This window comes from Parasteatoda tepidariorum, chromosome 4, assembly GCF_982258835.1.
Source record: "Parasteatoda tepidariorum strain Cologne lab strain chromosome 4, Ptep-v5.0, whole genome shotgun sequence".
NCBI classification, from domain to species: domain Eukaryota; kingdom Metazoa; phylum Arthropoda; class Arachnida; order Araneae; family Theridiidae; genus Parasteatoda; species Parasteatoda tepidariorum.
Genome location: NC_141758.1, coordinates 70573987 through 70591772, shown reverse-complemented (window position 1 = coordinate 70591772; position 17786 = coordinate 70573987). Strand labels below are relative to the sequence as shown.

The window sequence follows — 17786 nt, the reverse complement described above, 5'->3', positions numbered from 1 at the left end:
TAGTACGCATAAACCAGATTTCAAATGATAAATTAGGAAGAAAAACAGACCGAGCTTTCCAATTACAGACCAAGCTTTCCAAAGAAACAGAACTGTTTCCTAATATTTTTAAATGTAATTGTTGCATTTATAATCATTACTTTAAGATTAACGCACAATTTTTAATGTATTTTATTTAAATGATATCGACAATAATGTCGGAATTAAGATCTATAGGAAATGAATTATATAAAAAATGCAGGAAATGAATTTAAGCACATCATAGTTTCCCTATTAATATTTAAGATTCTATAGACAGTCAACAGATAAATAGAACGTAACGAACATCATAGAATATTTGATAATCAATTCCCTTATTATTCTTAGAAATCCGTGAATAATTCATGAATCATTACAGAACTATCGGAAAATTCATTTACATTGTCCCTAACGAAGCTCTTTAAGCTGTAGTGATCAAAATGACTACCTTTCGTAATTCGTTATACACATATTTCGAACATCATTGATCAAATGCCGTATAACATTATGTAATCAACATCAAACCCGAGTAAATTTTTCAGTATACTTTGATCTTTTTAAATGTATTTCCCCAACGATTCATCAAACGTTCCGGTAAACATTGAGAATGCCATTTTGATTTATTCCAGAATGTTCTGATTTGGACATTTGAATGAATTATAAGACCTGATGACTTATTGCTCCATCTGACTTACTCTTGAACCGTTCGATCAATTGTGAAATTGAATTTCCGATGAGGCCTACTGTTTGCCAATATTCATAAAGGAATATCTGCTTCTAGTGATTTCATATGTAAATAATTTCAATAAAATAGAGGGCAAAAGTATATCGGCAAGTAAATGATATTTATATTGTTTAATTATTATCAGTTTATTTCTTATAATCATTATTATTGTTATAATATCGATATTTTGCAGATTCATAATTTATTAATCACAACCTTAAGTATTAATCACTCATTCAAAATAATTTACTTACTTAAATTATCACTTTTTCGAAATAGCGAAATAGTATGAATCAACTCAGAATGTAATATTCTATAATTACGTTTTTTGTAACATTTGTTGTTATGAGAGAGAATTTTATGTTTAAATAAAAATTAAATGCTGCCTAACCGTATTAAATCAGCATCACTGAAAATCATTGATCAAATGCTGTTTAACAGTAATCAACATCAAACCTGAGTAAATCTTTCAGCATGCTTTGATCTTTTTAAATGTAGTTCCCCAACTATTCATCAAACGTTCCAGTGAACATTGAGAATGCCAGTTTGATTTATTCCAAAATGTTCTGATTTGGACATTTGAATGCTTTATAAGACCTGATGACTTATTGCTCTGTTCGACTTACACTTGAGCCATTCGATCAATTGGGAAATTGAATTTCCGATGAGGCTTACTATTTGCCAATATTCATAAAAGAATATCTCTTTCTAGTAGTTTCATCAGTAAATATTTCAGTAAAATAGAGGGTAAAAGTATCTGAGCAAGTAAACGATATTTATATTGTTTAATTATTATAATCCTTACTATTCTTATAATCCTTACTATTCTTATAATCCTTATTATTCTTATAATCCTTACTATTCTTATAATCCTTACTATTCTTATAATCCTTACTATTCTTATAATCCTTACTATTCTTATAAAATGGTTATTTTGTATATTCATAATTTATTAATCACAATCTAAAGTATTAATCACTGATTCAAAATAATTTACGTAATTAAATTATCACAGTTCGTAATAGCGAAATGGTATGAATCAGCTCAGAATGTAATATTGTAGAACTACATTTTTAGTAACATTTGTTGTTAATGAGAGAGGATTTTATATTTAAATAAAAATTAAATATGGCTTACCTTATTATATACGGGCGTAAATTTAAATAATTTCCGTCAAAAGTTTCTTGGCATATAAATTAGGAAGCATTTTTTAGCAAAAAAAAACACATTTTATAAGTAATTTGGACTTTTAAATTGCATCATAATTTTAAGTTCCTCGGATGTTTTGAGTGTCTATTAAATTCCTAGTTTTTTTAATATTTCATTATTTATATATTATTTTTTTAATCATAATTTTTAGTATTGATTCCCTTTGTAGATTAGTATTGATTGTTTTCAGTATTGTACTTATCTTTAATAGAGAAAAGCTATCTCCACTGATATATAGTAAAAGTTGAAAAAATACTGTTTTTTCCCCCTTGTTCCCCTTTTTTAAGGGAAGTTTAATAGTGATCAAATATTTCTCTTTATTGTTGTTGTTTTTCCATAAGTAGATTGCTGGCCGGCCGGTGTGATGGGTAGATCGTCCACCTGCCGTGGTTCTGACTTTGGTTCGATTTCTCGTGCCTTCGAATGTGATGACTTCGATGGTTTTACATCAAAAAAAGGCTTAGTATCTAGCAGACGAGAAATAATGTTTTGGTTTTTACTTTGTAAAATTACTGAACCTCTAGCGATTATATATACTTTCTTTTTTTTTGTATTTCGTATAAACCTTTCGTCTTTACTTTTCTTAAATTTTACATGATACTCCCGATAAATAATTTCTTGAATGATTCTGATGTATTTTTATTAAAAATGTTCTTACAAAATGTTTTTTTTTCCTAAATAAATATTAAATGACAATTTTTACACATTAAATATCGATTTAAGATGATGTTTCAATGCACAATATTGGCGTAAAGCGTCCGCTTCTTTTTAAAAAATAATATGTATTTTATTTTGTTTATGACTGGAAGAAGCATTTTTCTTAAAAAAAATTTTTTTGATTTCACTGCACTATTTTTAATTTATTCATATATATGAAAAATACTTGTTGTTGCTTTTTTCGTTTATCAAAATAACAATAATTCTTACCTGGAAAACTTAAAAAATTACTTTTATTTCATCTTATTTTAATGATAGGGTTATAAAAATATTTACTTAGGATTATTATCTAAGTGTTTTTAAAATTTATTAAATTTTGTTGATAGGAAAATAATTTGAAATTTGCGGTGAAAGAGAACAATATACAAAGAATACGAAGGTATTATCCCTGTTTTGTTTAAACTATTTTTAAATTATTCTTCGAAAAATCAGTAAACTTTCTGTTCCTTGTTTAGTATTTTTTAAACATAATAACTATAACGTAAGGAACTTGCAAAATATATTTATCTGATTGCAATTCGTACGCTGTAAAACTTACTGTGAAAAGTATCGGCAATTAGGGTGCCCGTACTTTTTGCGCTACAATCCATTTTTGCCGGAACGTGTTACAGAATAAAAAATCTGATACACCATTATTTTTACAGTAATAATTACTGTAAAATCCCTGTATCACTCTTACATAATAAATATTACTATAAAATATACGGTATAATATTTTAGAGCAAAAATGTATTTTATGGTAAACAGATTTTACGCATGCTGCTGCTTTATACTGTAGTACTTAAAGTGTCAGTACTTTATATCGTAATATGATCCAGAATTTTTTTACAGTATATAACATGTTTATCTTGCAAAAATATAATTTACTTTTATAATATTATTAGAAAGTATTGATTTATAATAATTGTTCTGGATTTTGTATATATGTTACGCAATTTCGTTGAAAGATAAATGTGACATAGATAAAATTAACTTTGGATGAAGGAAAATATGTACAATAAATATAAAATTTAGAGCTATCACTCAATCTTATATTAAAAATCTTTAAATTAATTTTTGGAAACAAGTACCCTCATTAATGCGAAGAACTTTCAAAAATATGTTAATCTGATATTTTAATAAGACTTAATTTTACGTTTTTTTAAATAACAACGTAAAAGAACTCACAATAAATTATTGCAAATTAAAGTAGATTAGTTAGAAGGTAAATGCCGTCAAATTTAAAATTAACCTTAAGCTATGGATAATGGAAACAACATGCAATAAGTACAAAATTTAACCACTTGCAATAGAAAAAATATATCTAATCTAATTACTAGTATAATTAAAAATTAAAATGAGAAGAAATACGATAAAATGTCTCATATTTTTGAAGAAAAAAAGAATTTAAAAATATTTCCTTAAAAACGCTGGTACTCTCTTCATAATATTATTCTATGAAAATATTTCCTTATACCAACCTTGTTTCTGATAAAGTTTAGACAATTTAGAAAGATAAATAATAATTTTGAAACGTTGCAAAAAGCGCGAAATATTGGATAAAATAAATAAACTTTTTGCTTGACACAGTATGTTTACAAACAAAATATAAGTAAGAAATGTTTACATATTTTTGAAAAACAGCAATCCATTTTTAATATGAACAAATCTTACCATCTTTCCGAATTTTAAGAAACTTTATATTAATATCAAAGGTCTGGAAAAAGAGAAAAATCATTTACTTTAACAAAACAAAGAAAAAATCTTTTTATTTCGCTGCTGCTGTGTTTTCTATTTTTCTGACTGAGTTGGTTGCTACTTTCAAAATTTTAAAAGATTTGTTGTAAAAGGAAAGAAGAAAAATCTATTTTCAGCTGATCTTGGAAATTCGAAGGAAAAATAATCTGTGAAAAGTACAGTTTCAAATAAGCTTTATTCTTATCCCATAAATAGAGCGTAGAAAATAGAAAAATAGAACCATATGTGATCTACTTATTGATGAACCCATAACGAAAAGGTATGGCAAGAGAAAATGAGGTTATCTACATCTTTTATCGATCTACAAAAATGCTTGCAATAAGCTTTGTGGGATATATTATGGGTTCGTTGATGAAAGAAATATAAAAAGAAATCAATATGAATAAAGTATTTTTTTACATTATTTTTGATGTTTTTTTTTAAATTTACTTTCCTTAGATAAAGATAAATCTAAGATTATTTTTTTCTTAAGAGGTAAAAAAGTAATTGAGTTTAGAAATGTATTTTGATATACTATTTCTTTTAACAAAATACCTGTTTGTTTTTATTTTTAAATCTAAGAATATCATGGGTAAGTCAGATGAAAGAAAATACAACAAAAAAGTACTTTGTTTATCATATTAAATATATTCTTTTAAAATTTCACATTTCTTTAGATAAAGGATAAGCTTGAGTTAATGTTTTCTTTCAGCAAACTAAAATAGATATATATTTTGAAATTCTATTTTGAACGAAATATATTCTTTATATCTTATACGGCTGATATTTTAATCTGTCTATTACAAAAAAATACTCTAATATTATTAATAAATGGAAATTATTAACTTAATGAATAGAATGGAAACATAAAAATAATTTTAATAAAATATTTGAATAAAATTATTCAATAAGATAATTTGAATAAAATAGTTTGAATATAAATGAAAAAATAATTTGAATGTATTTTTTGTTACTTAATTCATGCTTATATTTTTACTGAAGGAATTAATTTAAGCTTATTTTCTCCCTAATAGGGAATAATAGGAAGTTATTATGAAATTCGATGCTCTACAAAATATATTCCTTTTTTATATGTACAGTGCACCAAAAAAACCATCCTGAGTTACTTTTGATCTAATGATCAAATCTTCAATTTCTAGGACTCAATCTGATGGCCCGAGGGGGTGACTTAAAATATGCAAATTAATAATTTCGGACGGTATTTTAAGTTACGAAATCAGACACCGAACGTACTTTCTCTGAATAAACATACCTTTTATTGACGAATTCAGATTATAGGGGGTAGTCGTAATCTCGAAAATTTGCTCCAATTTCGTATTTTGTCATATAAAATTACATATTTTAAATGATGCAGAAGAATTTATAACTTACAATTCAAAATCTTTTCGTCCATTATTAGAAAAAAATAATAAAAATTATTTCTTGTCTGGAATTATCTTTTGATAAACGAATTTTATAACTGTGGGAAAAGATTTTGATTCGCTTAATAAGTCCTCGAAATACAGCGAAATGGACAAAAAGTAAAATTAACGTTATGGAGTCCAATTTTTGGAACACTTTCTTTATTCCAAACAATTGGGACCATACGGTCCATATGAAATATATATGACCATATGAAATATATATTTCACAAATTGTGGTTCCCCCCCCCCTACACTTTCAGAGTCAAAAATCCAATTCCGTCGAAAAACAGGTTTGTTTATTCAGAGAAAGTACGTTTTTGTGTCTGATTTCGTAACTAAAAGTATAGTATGCACTTATTAATTCACATACTTGAAATCACAACTCGAGTCATTAATATTTTGTCCTAGATCGTGAAGATGCCATCATTAGATCAAAAGTTATTCATGGAGGTCAGTTTTTTTTCTTTGGCTCACTATATCTTTCAAAATCCATCTGATATAGTTAAATGTAGGAACTAAAAAAATCTGCATAACAAAAATTTATCTAACTATCGCTGAAATGATAAATGATATAAATTTAATTTCGCAAGTTATCTACATTACGGATAATAAATATATTTTTTATCACACTCTATCACAAACTGAACCTGAAGTTTTACTTGCATAAATAAACAAACTAATCCATAATAAACAAACATTGTAAACTCCTGTTTATGAAACATTTAATGAACAAAATAATCTCTCCGAAAAATAATAAATCCCTAGAACTTAATATAATTTATAAAGCATTGCAAAGTATATCTAATTCAAGCATGATTGCAATGTATAAAGTTTAAAATAAAATTTATTTCTATTAGCCAATTTCATTTCAAACGGTGAAATAAATAAATGATTTTATCAAACACAATAATTCCTACAGCTATGGAAGGTATAAATTTTAAGAAAAATGTGTCATAATACAGAACAAAAATTACTAATTGCTATTTCAATATTTAATGAACTTAAAATTCCTTCTCAGAATATATATATATATATATATATATATATATATATATATATATATATATATATATATATATATATATATATATATATATATATATATATATATATATATATATATATATATATATATATATATATATATATATATATATATATATATATATATATATATATATATATATATATATATATATATATATATATATATATATATATAACCTAAGAACTAAATTATCAAAATATTACAGCAAATAAATTAATTTTTCATTATTGCTATGCATTAAGGACACATGTATTAAGCTTATAATCTTGAAAGCTTATGTATAAAGTACATTAAGAGGCCAGTTGCTAGCAAATCAAACGAGGCATAGAGAATGAACGGCTTCCAAACCGAATCAAAAAATGAATTAATCAAAAAATGAAGTTAGAAATTTCAAAAACAAAAGAGGAAACTAAAATAAAGTTAACGAAAATAAATACGTTCAAAGTTTGAAAATAAAATATCAATTTTTGCCCCCCAAAAAGTTTAACTGCAATTTTTACCAAGTCAAACAATTTTAATATCTAAAGAGTAACTCGCATCCAATTTGAAAAAATAAGTATGGTCCAAACTACAGGAATTTGTTGAAATTTTCTTTTTTGGTTCTGTGGGAGAACCATAAAGCTTAATAATATTTACCGAAACGTTTTGCTAAGAGTTTAGTAAAATTAACAATAAAATATGATTTTATAATATGTGCTAAAATTTAAATTGGTAATTTAATGGAAAAATTTGGTAATTTAATCATGAGGCCTTAGAACATGAACATGGCACAAAAAATATTCATTCCGTGAAATTTCCTCTTTGGTTTTGCATGTTCAACCAAATGTGGGGCAAAAATACCTATAGTTTTGTAAACCAAAATTTTCTGTAAATTTTCTGCTCCATGTAAACGGAAAAATTACCAAATGAATGATTTAAGCACCATATACTTCGATTTTTTTATCTAGAGTTATGTAGTTTTATCTTACCAAAAATGTCCTCAACGTACAGTATGGTAATTTTTCCAGAATGTTTTCTTCGTTTGGTTGTTGGTGTAAGTCATCTTTTTAATGCAAATGATTTTGTTAAATACAGCTAGTTTTATAAAAATAATAAAGTAAATGTGTCGATTTCACTTTAATTTAAAAATTATTGAAATGTAGAAATTTATAACAGACGTTTCATAGCACAAAGTAAATATTGCATCCTCCTGATTCAGAAATATTTAATGCTGATGAAAATAGAGTGCAGGGCAGTGTACTCTTCATCTGTAGAAGGAATGAAGGAAATATTGTTCTGTTAACGCTGTGATTCGAATTACCGTTCAGCTGTTTATGCTTTTGACCAGTATATTCTACACCTCTCAGCTAAAGTTCATACCCTGTCTTAAGGACTTAAGATGTTCATCCTAGGACCTTCACGGATGCTAAGATGTTAAGAGTAAGACCACAACGCTTTCTCAAATCGAACAAATCTATATAACTTTAAATGATCGTTTGAAAGATATTGGATAGTATAAATTTCTTGAAAATAATTTCCATTGAAGCTAAATTCATTATAAAAGGTAATTGCAATAAAAATAAAAATAATATATATTTTTTTATTATAAGTCATATTCAAAACTATTGCAATGCATAAATTAAAATAAATTTCACATTACGAAATAAGCATCGCAACCTCTTGCTTTTGAAACATTTAATGAATATAAAGCTCTTTCTCGGTATGAATAAATTTTAAGAACTAAATAAAAGCATAGTAAATCTTTGGAATTTTCGTAAGCAAAGCCATTCCGAAATACAGTTGGAAAACATCAGAACTTTTGAGAACAAGATGAACATTGCGTGCAGTTGAAATGATTGAAATCGTTTTAGCATGCTTTTCTAAGATCAAAAGAATTCCTCAGCGAGTGGGCTTATTCACATTAAGGTTGCTCCGGATTTCTATTGTTTAAAGATATATGATCCCACCAATTAGAAAATTAATTATAATTAAGTTAATCGGAGCTTAAAAGTTTCTCTTCACCGAATTTTCTTATTCTATTTTTAATTAATAAAATCATTTTACAAGGGAAACATGTTATTATTTTAAATAAAATTTTATAAGTTTATACTTTTAAAAATATGCTGTTTCAAGCAATTAATTAAAAAAAAGTAAAAAGAAAATAATTAAAGTAATACCGTGGTTTGGTTTTATATTTGACCAAATTATGAATAGGAATGAAAGTGTATTTACTGCTAAACATAACATTTATTTTCTGAATTCATAAAATAAATTCAAATTTGACTAACTCGTATAGAATATTTAAAAATCTCATTTATTGTTCTGTTTATATAATTTGAAAGAGTTATAAAAACTGATTTTGTTTCCTCCAAGAAATCTTTACAAAACTTATTTGAAAGGTCCTTTTCTGGTAAACACTCATGTTCAAAAACTCGATCTTGTCTCTTAATATTTTAGGCATAAAAAAAGGATATTTATAAAAATACGTATTGTACATTCTTTTTTTATTTTGTTAAAAATCAGCTTTATGCACACAAATTTTTGATTTAAGGGAAACAAAATAATCAATCGAACCTTTTTTTGAAAAAAAGAAATAAAGCAGTTTTATTTAATAATAAATTTAAATATTAGAGATTTCTTTACACATTTTATATTAAATAATAAGAGTTAAAAAATATATTTTAAATTTTACTTAGTCCTTTTAAATATGTTTAGCTTGAGTTGCATTATTTTAAATATGGAAATAAAAATGTGAAATGTGTGATGAGAAAATTAGCCTTCAAGTTCATTTGAACTTATGTGAGAAAATAAAATAAAACCTACTATTTTCTCCTCTCTTTAATAAGGTAATAATATAATTATTCACCATTTAAAATACAGCTTTATTAAATAACAAAAAAGTCCCTTATTTTTAAGCATGTCTTAAGCTTTGATCTCCTTTTAAAATAGATTTCTATTAATGAAAGAAATTTTGACGAGAATCAAGCCTAACATTTTTGTACGTAGTATTAACTTTTTGTAAAAATGTAAACTATTTACAAAAAAAAACCTTTTTATGAAAAAAATTTGTTAATTTAAAAAATGGATTTAGATTGAAAATTCCTTTTCTGTTGAGGAGATATCTGAGATAAAAAGTTTTGCCCCCATTTAACCCCTTTAATGGTAATAATTTCCATTTTGACTTTTATACTTACCTTGAGATTGTGATTAAGATTTAGACAATTGTAATTTTGCGTTTTCTTACGAACAAAATGAACCAATAGAAATAATGCGCATATAAAATTAATCTTGAAATAATTTCTTAAATTCTATAAGCAATCATTTCACGCTGATTTCCCCAACCAAGAACAATGTTTTATTTTCATTTTCTCTAGTGTTACATTTAATATCTGAATATGTGATATATCTCCAGAATATAATTTTCTCTGTTCATAAACAAAATCTCAATAGATAATAAAATGAAAAATCTCTGTTCCCGATGATTCGTCTGTTCGCCATCTCTGATCATGCATTTAAATATTGACATGAATTCACATCGAAGCCCGGTTTTATATTTTCGGGTAAGGCATTTCAAAGCAATATTTTTGTGCTTAAAATTATTTTTTAACACTGAGTACATTGTAAAATATAGTTAATTTCTTTAAAATGTCGATTTTAGAATAATATAAATTTTTGAAAAAAAAATCAATACAAATATAATCATTAGTCACATTAAAATCATTGTTGAATTTCAAAAGCTGATGAAACTACATTAAGGCATCGGACTAGTTTCAACAACTTTTTTTAAATATTATAAAAATCTTAAAAAAACTAGTTTATATTTTTTATTATGTGTAAAACTAATAAAACTAGCAAAAATATTTTTAATTAATTTTTTTAAATGGCATTTTCATTTAAAAATAAGGCGTTTGTTTCATGTGTGGTAAGCACTGTAAAAAGATAATTTATCGCCCTAAAGAAAAAAAAAATTCGTTAAGGATTTTATTTAAAAAACTATTAACTATATTTTGAACTATTATCTTAAAAGCAAGTGGATATACTGAGTTAGGGATCAACGTAGTTAAAGAAGCACATTTTTAGAAAATACCTCAGTAGTCTTTGTGAAAAAACCTGTACAAAATATGAAATTTTGCCTTTTCTCTTAGTCTGTAGCTCAAAACATGCTTGCTATTATTATCAATACTCATGAAAAATTGTGGACAATTATTTAAAAAAAAAACACAAAATATCGTGTTTAAGGTGGAGTTAAAATGTGAAAAAACCTTATTTTGAGATAAACGCATTTAAATACTTAGATCACTGGCTTATCCACTGTTATCACCTTGCACAAAAACTGCTATAATGTTATAAATAATAAGAGTGCAAACAAAGTAAAGTACTTTTAAAAAGCTAAAAGTATAGGGATTCTAAATTTATAATAAACTTAATTTCGAAACCTTTATCCAAAACTATGTTTTTGCTTTAGACAGTCCTTCAATACAAATGATAAAGTAAATTTTCTGAGCCTTCCATGAGACTCAATTAAATAACTCATATTTTTCATGCAATGCAATTTGTTTTACATATCTGTATTTTAATGAATTACAAAGAAATTATTCCAATTTAACCCTTATCCCTTTGTGGATGCTTATAAAAAGTAACTTTAAGCTCACATTGTGCAACAAAAAGTCAACCCCTAATGAGCACTTTTAGAATCCTTACCAAAAGTGAAGAAAAAGCTATTCACTTGTCTCAAATGGATGGAAAACACAAAAACGCTATCAAAATCTGACAAACTTTGGATGGTGTATGTTCAGAGCATAAAACCAGTTTTATTGCAGGTTGAAACTTGAAGGTGTTTCAAATAATCGTCCTTAAGACCATCTATGCTTCTCTTCGCAATTAAACAGTTATTATTGGTTAGTACATCAGCTTTATAAAACTGTAATTTTCCTAATTTAAACAGTGTTTTTTTTCTCTCTTGAACATTAGTTTCGGACCTTTAACTTGCATAGTTTATTAGATTCATTTTTGTAAAGGACATTAACATTTTTGATCAAATGAATCATTACGAAACACCCTGCATGAGTAAAATGTTCTCGGATCAATAACAACGAATGAAACTTCACTCAAAACATCAGATATTTTAAAAGGCAAACCAGCTAACTGCCTTTGCATATTAGTTGAATAATAAAATATTTCTAAAAGAGTGTCTAAATTTAAACTGTTAGAAATTTTTCAGAAAAAAATGAGTAAATAACAATTTATTCGATTGGTATTTTATCATATATAAACAAAATAGTCCAATAACCATAAATTAGATGGTAATCAAACTGTTAATTATGAGAAGAACCGTTTATTAACTGAATTTACTTAACACGGTTAAATAACTAGAATTTCATTGCACCAACTAAGCTAACCTAATAAAGCCCATTAGTTCCTTACTAGTGAGTTCATATTATAGCTGAGAGGGCTGATCTGCCAGTCTTGTGACCGACAAAACTGGGGTTCGAGCCCCAGCTTGTACACCAGAATATTTCCTCACATGAAGAGATGTCCTTCACTTTCCAATGCCCAGTTAAAATTCTTTTTGTTGTTTTGAAACACTGCTAGTTGTAAATGGTTAAAACACCGTATAGTTTTGTATTTATGGTTTTATAACCATGCTAGTTTTAAACGGTTTCGAAAACTTAAAGGTAAAAAATGTTCTTTACCGTTAACTTTTCGGTTAATCGGAATGATAGACAGATCATTTTACCATTATTTTAAATCCAACAGTATGAAATCAAGAAACACAACATTTTCCAAGAAACACAAATCAAATAAAATTAGGATTTTAAATTGAGAATATTTGCGTAAAAAATTATACAATTCAATCTCTGAACTTATTTAAGCATATTGGTAAAAAAAAACATTTAAAGAATTTTATTATACCCACAACATTCTCAAAATAATTTAGACTATATCTTGAAAATAATTCTGAAATATATTTTGAAAAAAATTTAAACTGTATAGCTATAAATTTATATTTTACATAAATATATAGTTTTGCAAAATTATATGTATTATTGCGTAGGATACCAAAAAGAATCTTTGAAACGATAAAAAATTATTATTATTATTTATTATAATTATTTGCAATTATTTTTTATAATTATTAATAATTTGTATTATAATAATTTTCTAATGCACTTCAAAAAATGCCTTATAAAATTTCGTTAAAATTTTATGGAACAAAAATTTATGTTTACCATAATTTTTACAGAAAAATATACTGCAATGTTACGGAATCACTGAAATTAAATAAAAGTATCTGCAAAAATTACGGTTTAAATGTTTAGGGTAAAAATGGATTCTAGGGATGCTGCATTCAGGATACCAGTACTTTTTACCACATTTTGATCCCAAATTTTTCACAGTGTGGAAATATCAACATCAACGTATATATTGATGTGAATGTTCATTTAGTTTTTTTTTAAATTTAAGTTACATATTTATTTATGACTTCAATTATAAGCATCTTCATTCCTTGAGTAATTAAAAAAAATATTTTACTATTTGTATAAAAGCAACTGTTCCAATTGCTCTTGTCCAATAATGGGTAGCTAATTGTATAGACCAATATCGTAAATTTAACTTTTCAGTGCTTTTATCAACTAATAAAATATGTAATTAGAAAACTTTTTTCTCATGGAAGTGATAAGAGATAAAAAATACTATAACAAACACCTCTATTTGGTTATAAAATGATCGATGATCAAATAATAATCAAACGTTACACCATTACCTAATTAACAGGTTGAAATAGTTTTTGCATTAGGAAAATATTACTTTCATTGAAAATACAATGGACTTTCTAAAAAAATGCATTTTCACTGTCTCCGACTTTCATTTGCCTCACTATTTTATCAAAAAGCATAAGTTTATCCTTATTGCTACTAAATTTCTTTTAATAATATAACTAACGTTTAAATTAATATTTACAGAATTTTTTTTAGTATCATATAGATGGTGAAAAAAATCCCAATAACAGGACTTAAAAAATATTGTCTATGATTAATCAACTATTCAATATGTATGCAAATGAAGTTTCATAAACAAACTTCTTGCTTGGAAAAACTACGTGATTTATACGTAGAATATTTATAGAAAATGTTTCTACTTATCTTAAAAAAATTTATCTGCTTAGTTAAAAAAAAACTCATTAATAACTTTTAATAATAATATTATCAAAAATAATATTAACAGAAAAATGTTTAGTATCATATAAATGGTGGGGAAAAAATCACAAAAACTAGATTTAAAAGGTATTGTTTGTGATCAACTGATTATTCAATATACATTCAGATTAAGTTATATAAGCATACAAACTACGTGCTTGGAAGTACTACAAGGTCGATACGTAGAATATCTACAAAAAAATTTTTCAGTATCATACAGATCGTGGAAAAATTTAAAAAATAGGATTTAAAAAGTATTATTTGTAATTAGTTAATTACTGAATATACATTCAAATGAAGTTGTCGGTACCCGTAGTAGAGCCACCTTTTTTCATCTAAAGCCACTTTTAACCTTTTCCCCAGATCTTTTTTTAAAGAAGATCTTGACTTATCCCAAGCGTTTCAAAAACCCAATAATAGCATGTAAAAATTCGAATAGCAGCATTTCAAAATTATTGTTTTTAACTATTCAATATACATTTAAATAAAATTATCAAAACTTCGTGGGAGGGAAATACATGCATTTACCTCAGGTGGAGGTTTTTCCAATTGATTTGTTTGGGGTTTTATAGGCTGAGGCTCTTCAGAATTAGCCACGTTAACTGTAGCAGAACCACTTTTTTCCTCCAAAGCCATTTATAATCACTCCCCAGATTGTTTTTTTTCTAAAACTAAACTAACCCGGCAGACGCTCTATAGTTCACTAATGCTATGAAATGCAAATTATCCTCTGATGATTTTAACTGAACACAAATACATTTCCAATTATCCAATGCAAGAAGAAAATACCAGCCAGCAGTCTCAAAACACGCGGTTTCAAGATTCTTGCCTGCGAGCTGCAAGCCATCTGATCCACACTCAAACGGTGGTAGAAAGGTTTGGGTGTGAAGAAGAGGGGGTCGTAGAGCATTCTGGGATGGGAATGCTGATTGGTGGATGTAACAAGTGTGGATGGGGTTAAGGATGGGGTGGAATGAAGGGCTATCTTTCTCTTTTATTTTCAGCTGTGCTACTGTTGCATGCGAGATTGATGTTTCTCATCTTCTTCTTGGAGAAGGATTTTTTTCACCTTTTTCATTTGCCAACAAATAGATAAAAAAAGATTTTGGCAAATTTCTTTTCTTCTAGGGCAATGACTTAAATTGTAAATTGTCTTTTTTTAATAGAATTTTATTCAGTTAGAGGAACATTTTTTTCTTAGAAAGAACATTCAGTTTCGGAAGGTGCCACAATAAAAAAGACGATACCTAATTTTTTTTTCTTTGAAAAAGAAGGTTGTTTTAAACAAAACTTATTCTAACAAATTACTACTTTCCCAGACATTCCCAGACAAATTACTACTTTCTCAGATTCTTTGATTTTTTATTTGGATTTCACCAATTATTTATAATCTGATCATTTATAGTCAAAGTAAAGCTCCTTGTAAATGAATTTTGAAATAACAAGATTTTTGAAAGTTTAATTGCGAACTAACCAATACAAGTACTAACCTTATTATCTTCAACGAAATTTTAATACAGCTACGATCTACCATAGCCTGATTAGCCTACTGGCCTACCATAGCCGCAGATCAACCGCTGAAACAACTTTCACTTCTCTTTTCTGCTCCCTTCATAAGCAGTGCTCATTTTGCACGCTAACAGATATTAGAAAAGTGTTTTTCTTTAAGCAATATTCGCATACATAAATTAAAACTACCGGAAATGTATTTCAATGTTACTCGGGCAGCAACTTTGTTATGTTATTGAAAACAGCAATACGCCTAGTATTAAATGCATTTCTACTAATTGGTTCTACTATATTGGTATTTTCTACTAATGGAATATACAATATAAGTGAATAAAAGTATGTAAGATATACCAATTATTCTCCAATATTCTAATATTTCTCTTTTATGTTCAAACATACCTTTTACAAGTAGAAACAACGTAATACTGTTTGGTTTCCTTTAAAATAGGAATTTAAAAGCTGATGTGTCACATCTGAGTGTTGGAACTGAATTAAAGGAATCAGAATAAAATTAATTGTAATTGTAATTAAAGATAGCATCCATGTTTCAAAATCAAAGTACTATTAAAAAAATAATAAAAGATAATATACTGTAAGTTTTACTACTTTGCTGTTTTAAAGATAGTCAAATAAAAGTAGTTTGTATAACGTAGAATTCGCTTCCGATAAACGATGTTACCGTAATATTACAGTAATTTGAAAGTGTTACAGAATTACTGCTCACTAATTTTATAAGTATAGATATTAGTGCTAAAAGACTGCGTAAAACATGCCTTGGATTGCCTAAATAATTTCCAAAATGACAAATGGTTTATTTCTTTCAACTGAAGTGAACTGAAACATTACCGTTGCAATCGGCACGAAACAATTTGAAGATAATATATATTAAATTCACTTTTTTTAAAAATCATTTTTGGCTATTATTCTGACTAAATCTCTCAAATATATCTAAAACAGTGTGTGAAAACCGGTTTTATTTTAGCGCCGAAGATAAATAGCTTATCTATGCAGAAAAATTTGAGAAAATCAATTCCATTTGAATAACCTTGTAACTTTAACCCAACTCAACGGGCAAAAGTAGTCGATAATATAAATAAATTTGCTTTCGTGGAAGATTTTCCCAAAGATAAATCACTTCTATACCTGTGTTCTTAAATGTAATAGAAAATGCGAAAACATCCATAATTAGCCAGATGGGAAAGGTTTTATTTTAGCACTCAAGATGAAATGCTTATATATGCAGAAATATTAGAGAAAATTAATTCTATTTCGATAATTTTGTAATCTTAACCCAACTCAATCGGCAAAAGTAGTCGATAATATAAATAAATTTGCTTTCGGGGAAGATTTTCCCAAAGATAGCTCATTTCTATACCTGTGTTCTTAAATGTAATAGAAAATGCGAAAACGTCCATAATTATCCAGATGGGAAAGGTTTTATTTTAGCACTCAAGATGAAATGCTTATATATGCAGAAATATTAGAGAAAATTAATTCTATTTGGATAATTTTGTAATCTTAACCCAACTCAACGGGCAAAAGTAGTGGATAATATAAATAAATTTGCTTTCGTGGAAGATTTTCCCAAAGATAGCTCATTTCTATACCTGTGTTCTTAAATGTAATAGAAAATGCGAAAACGTCCATAATTAGCCAGATGGGAAAGGTTTTATTTTAGCACTCAAGATGAAATGCTTATATATGCAGAAATATTAGAGAAAATTAATTCTATTTGGATAATTTTGTAATCTTAACCCAACTCAATCGGCAAAAGTAGTCGATAATATAAATAAATTTGCTTTCGGGGAAGATTTTCCTAAAGATAGCTTATCTCTATACCTGTGTTCTTAAATGTAATAGAGAACTGCGAAAACGTCCATAATTAGCCAGATAGGAATGGAATTCAGACATTATATAACATTGGATACAATTTATTTTAGAACTGTAATTGATTCCGGTAATATATTGTATTTTTTATAGTTCACAACAACAAGTTTTAAAAATGTGGTTCAGGGATGTTTAAATTGCTTTCTAACCGATTTCTAAAAACAGGTGCATGTAGCAAAAAATAATTGCCCAGAATTCCCTAATTAAACTGTATTGGTAAACTATTGTAACTTCTACTACCTGCACCTTGAAGTATTGTGTTGCAAATTCAAAACAATTGTGTTATTTCTTTGGTGAACAGTTTTAAATTTCGCTCTTTTAAAAAATGCTATTTTCATTTGTGGAAGCTTACAGTA

The 17786-nt window shown here is 26.7% G+C and overlaps 1 protein-coding gene across 4 annotated transcripts in view; it reads right to left on the bottom strand.

Annotated features, from left to right (window-relative positions):
- LOC107449074 (inactive dipeptidyl peptidase 10-like) overlaps positions 1 to 17786 on the bottom strand; it is a 551160-nt gene that overhangs the window by 92896 nt on the left and 440478 nt on the right. The window contains exon 1 of one of the 4 annotated variants that reach the window (XM_087161346.1): positions 14563 to 14894. The exons of 2 other annotated variants lie outside the window; for them this stretch is intronic. In XM_087161346.1, the coding sequence (XP_087017472.1) occupies positions 14563 to 14670 (108 nt within the window). In that variant the 5' untranslated portion in view covers positions 14671 to 14894. Of the gene's footprint in view, positions 1 to 14562; positions 14895 to 17786 lie in introns of those variants that run through there. One more of the 4 variants, XM_087161347.1, reaches the window with a different exon arrangement.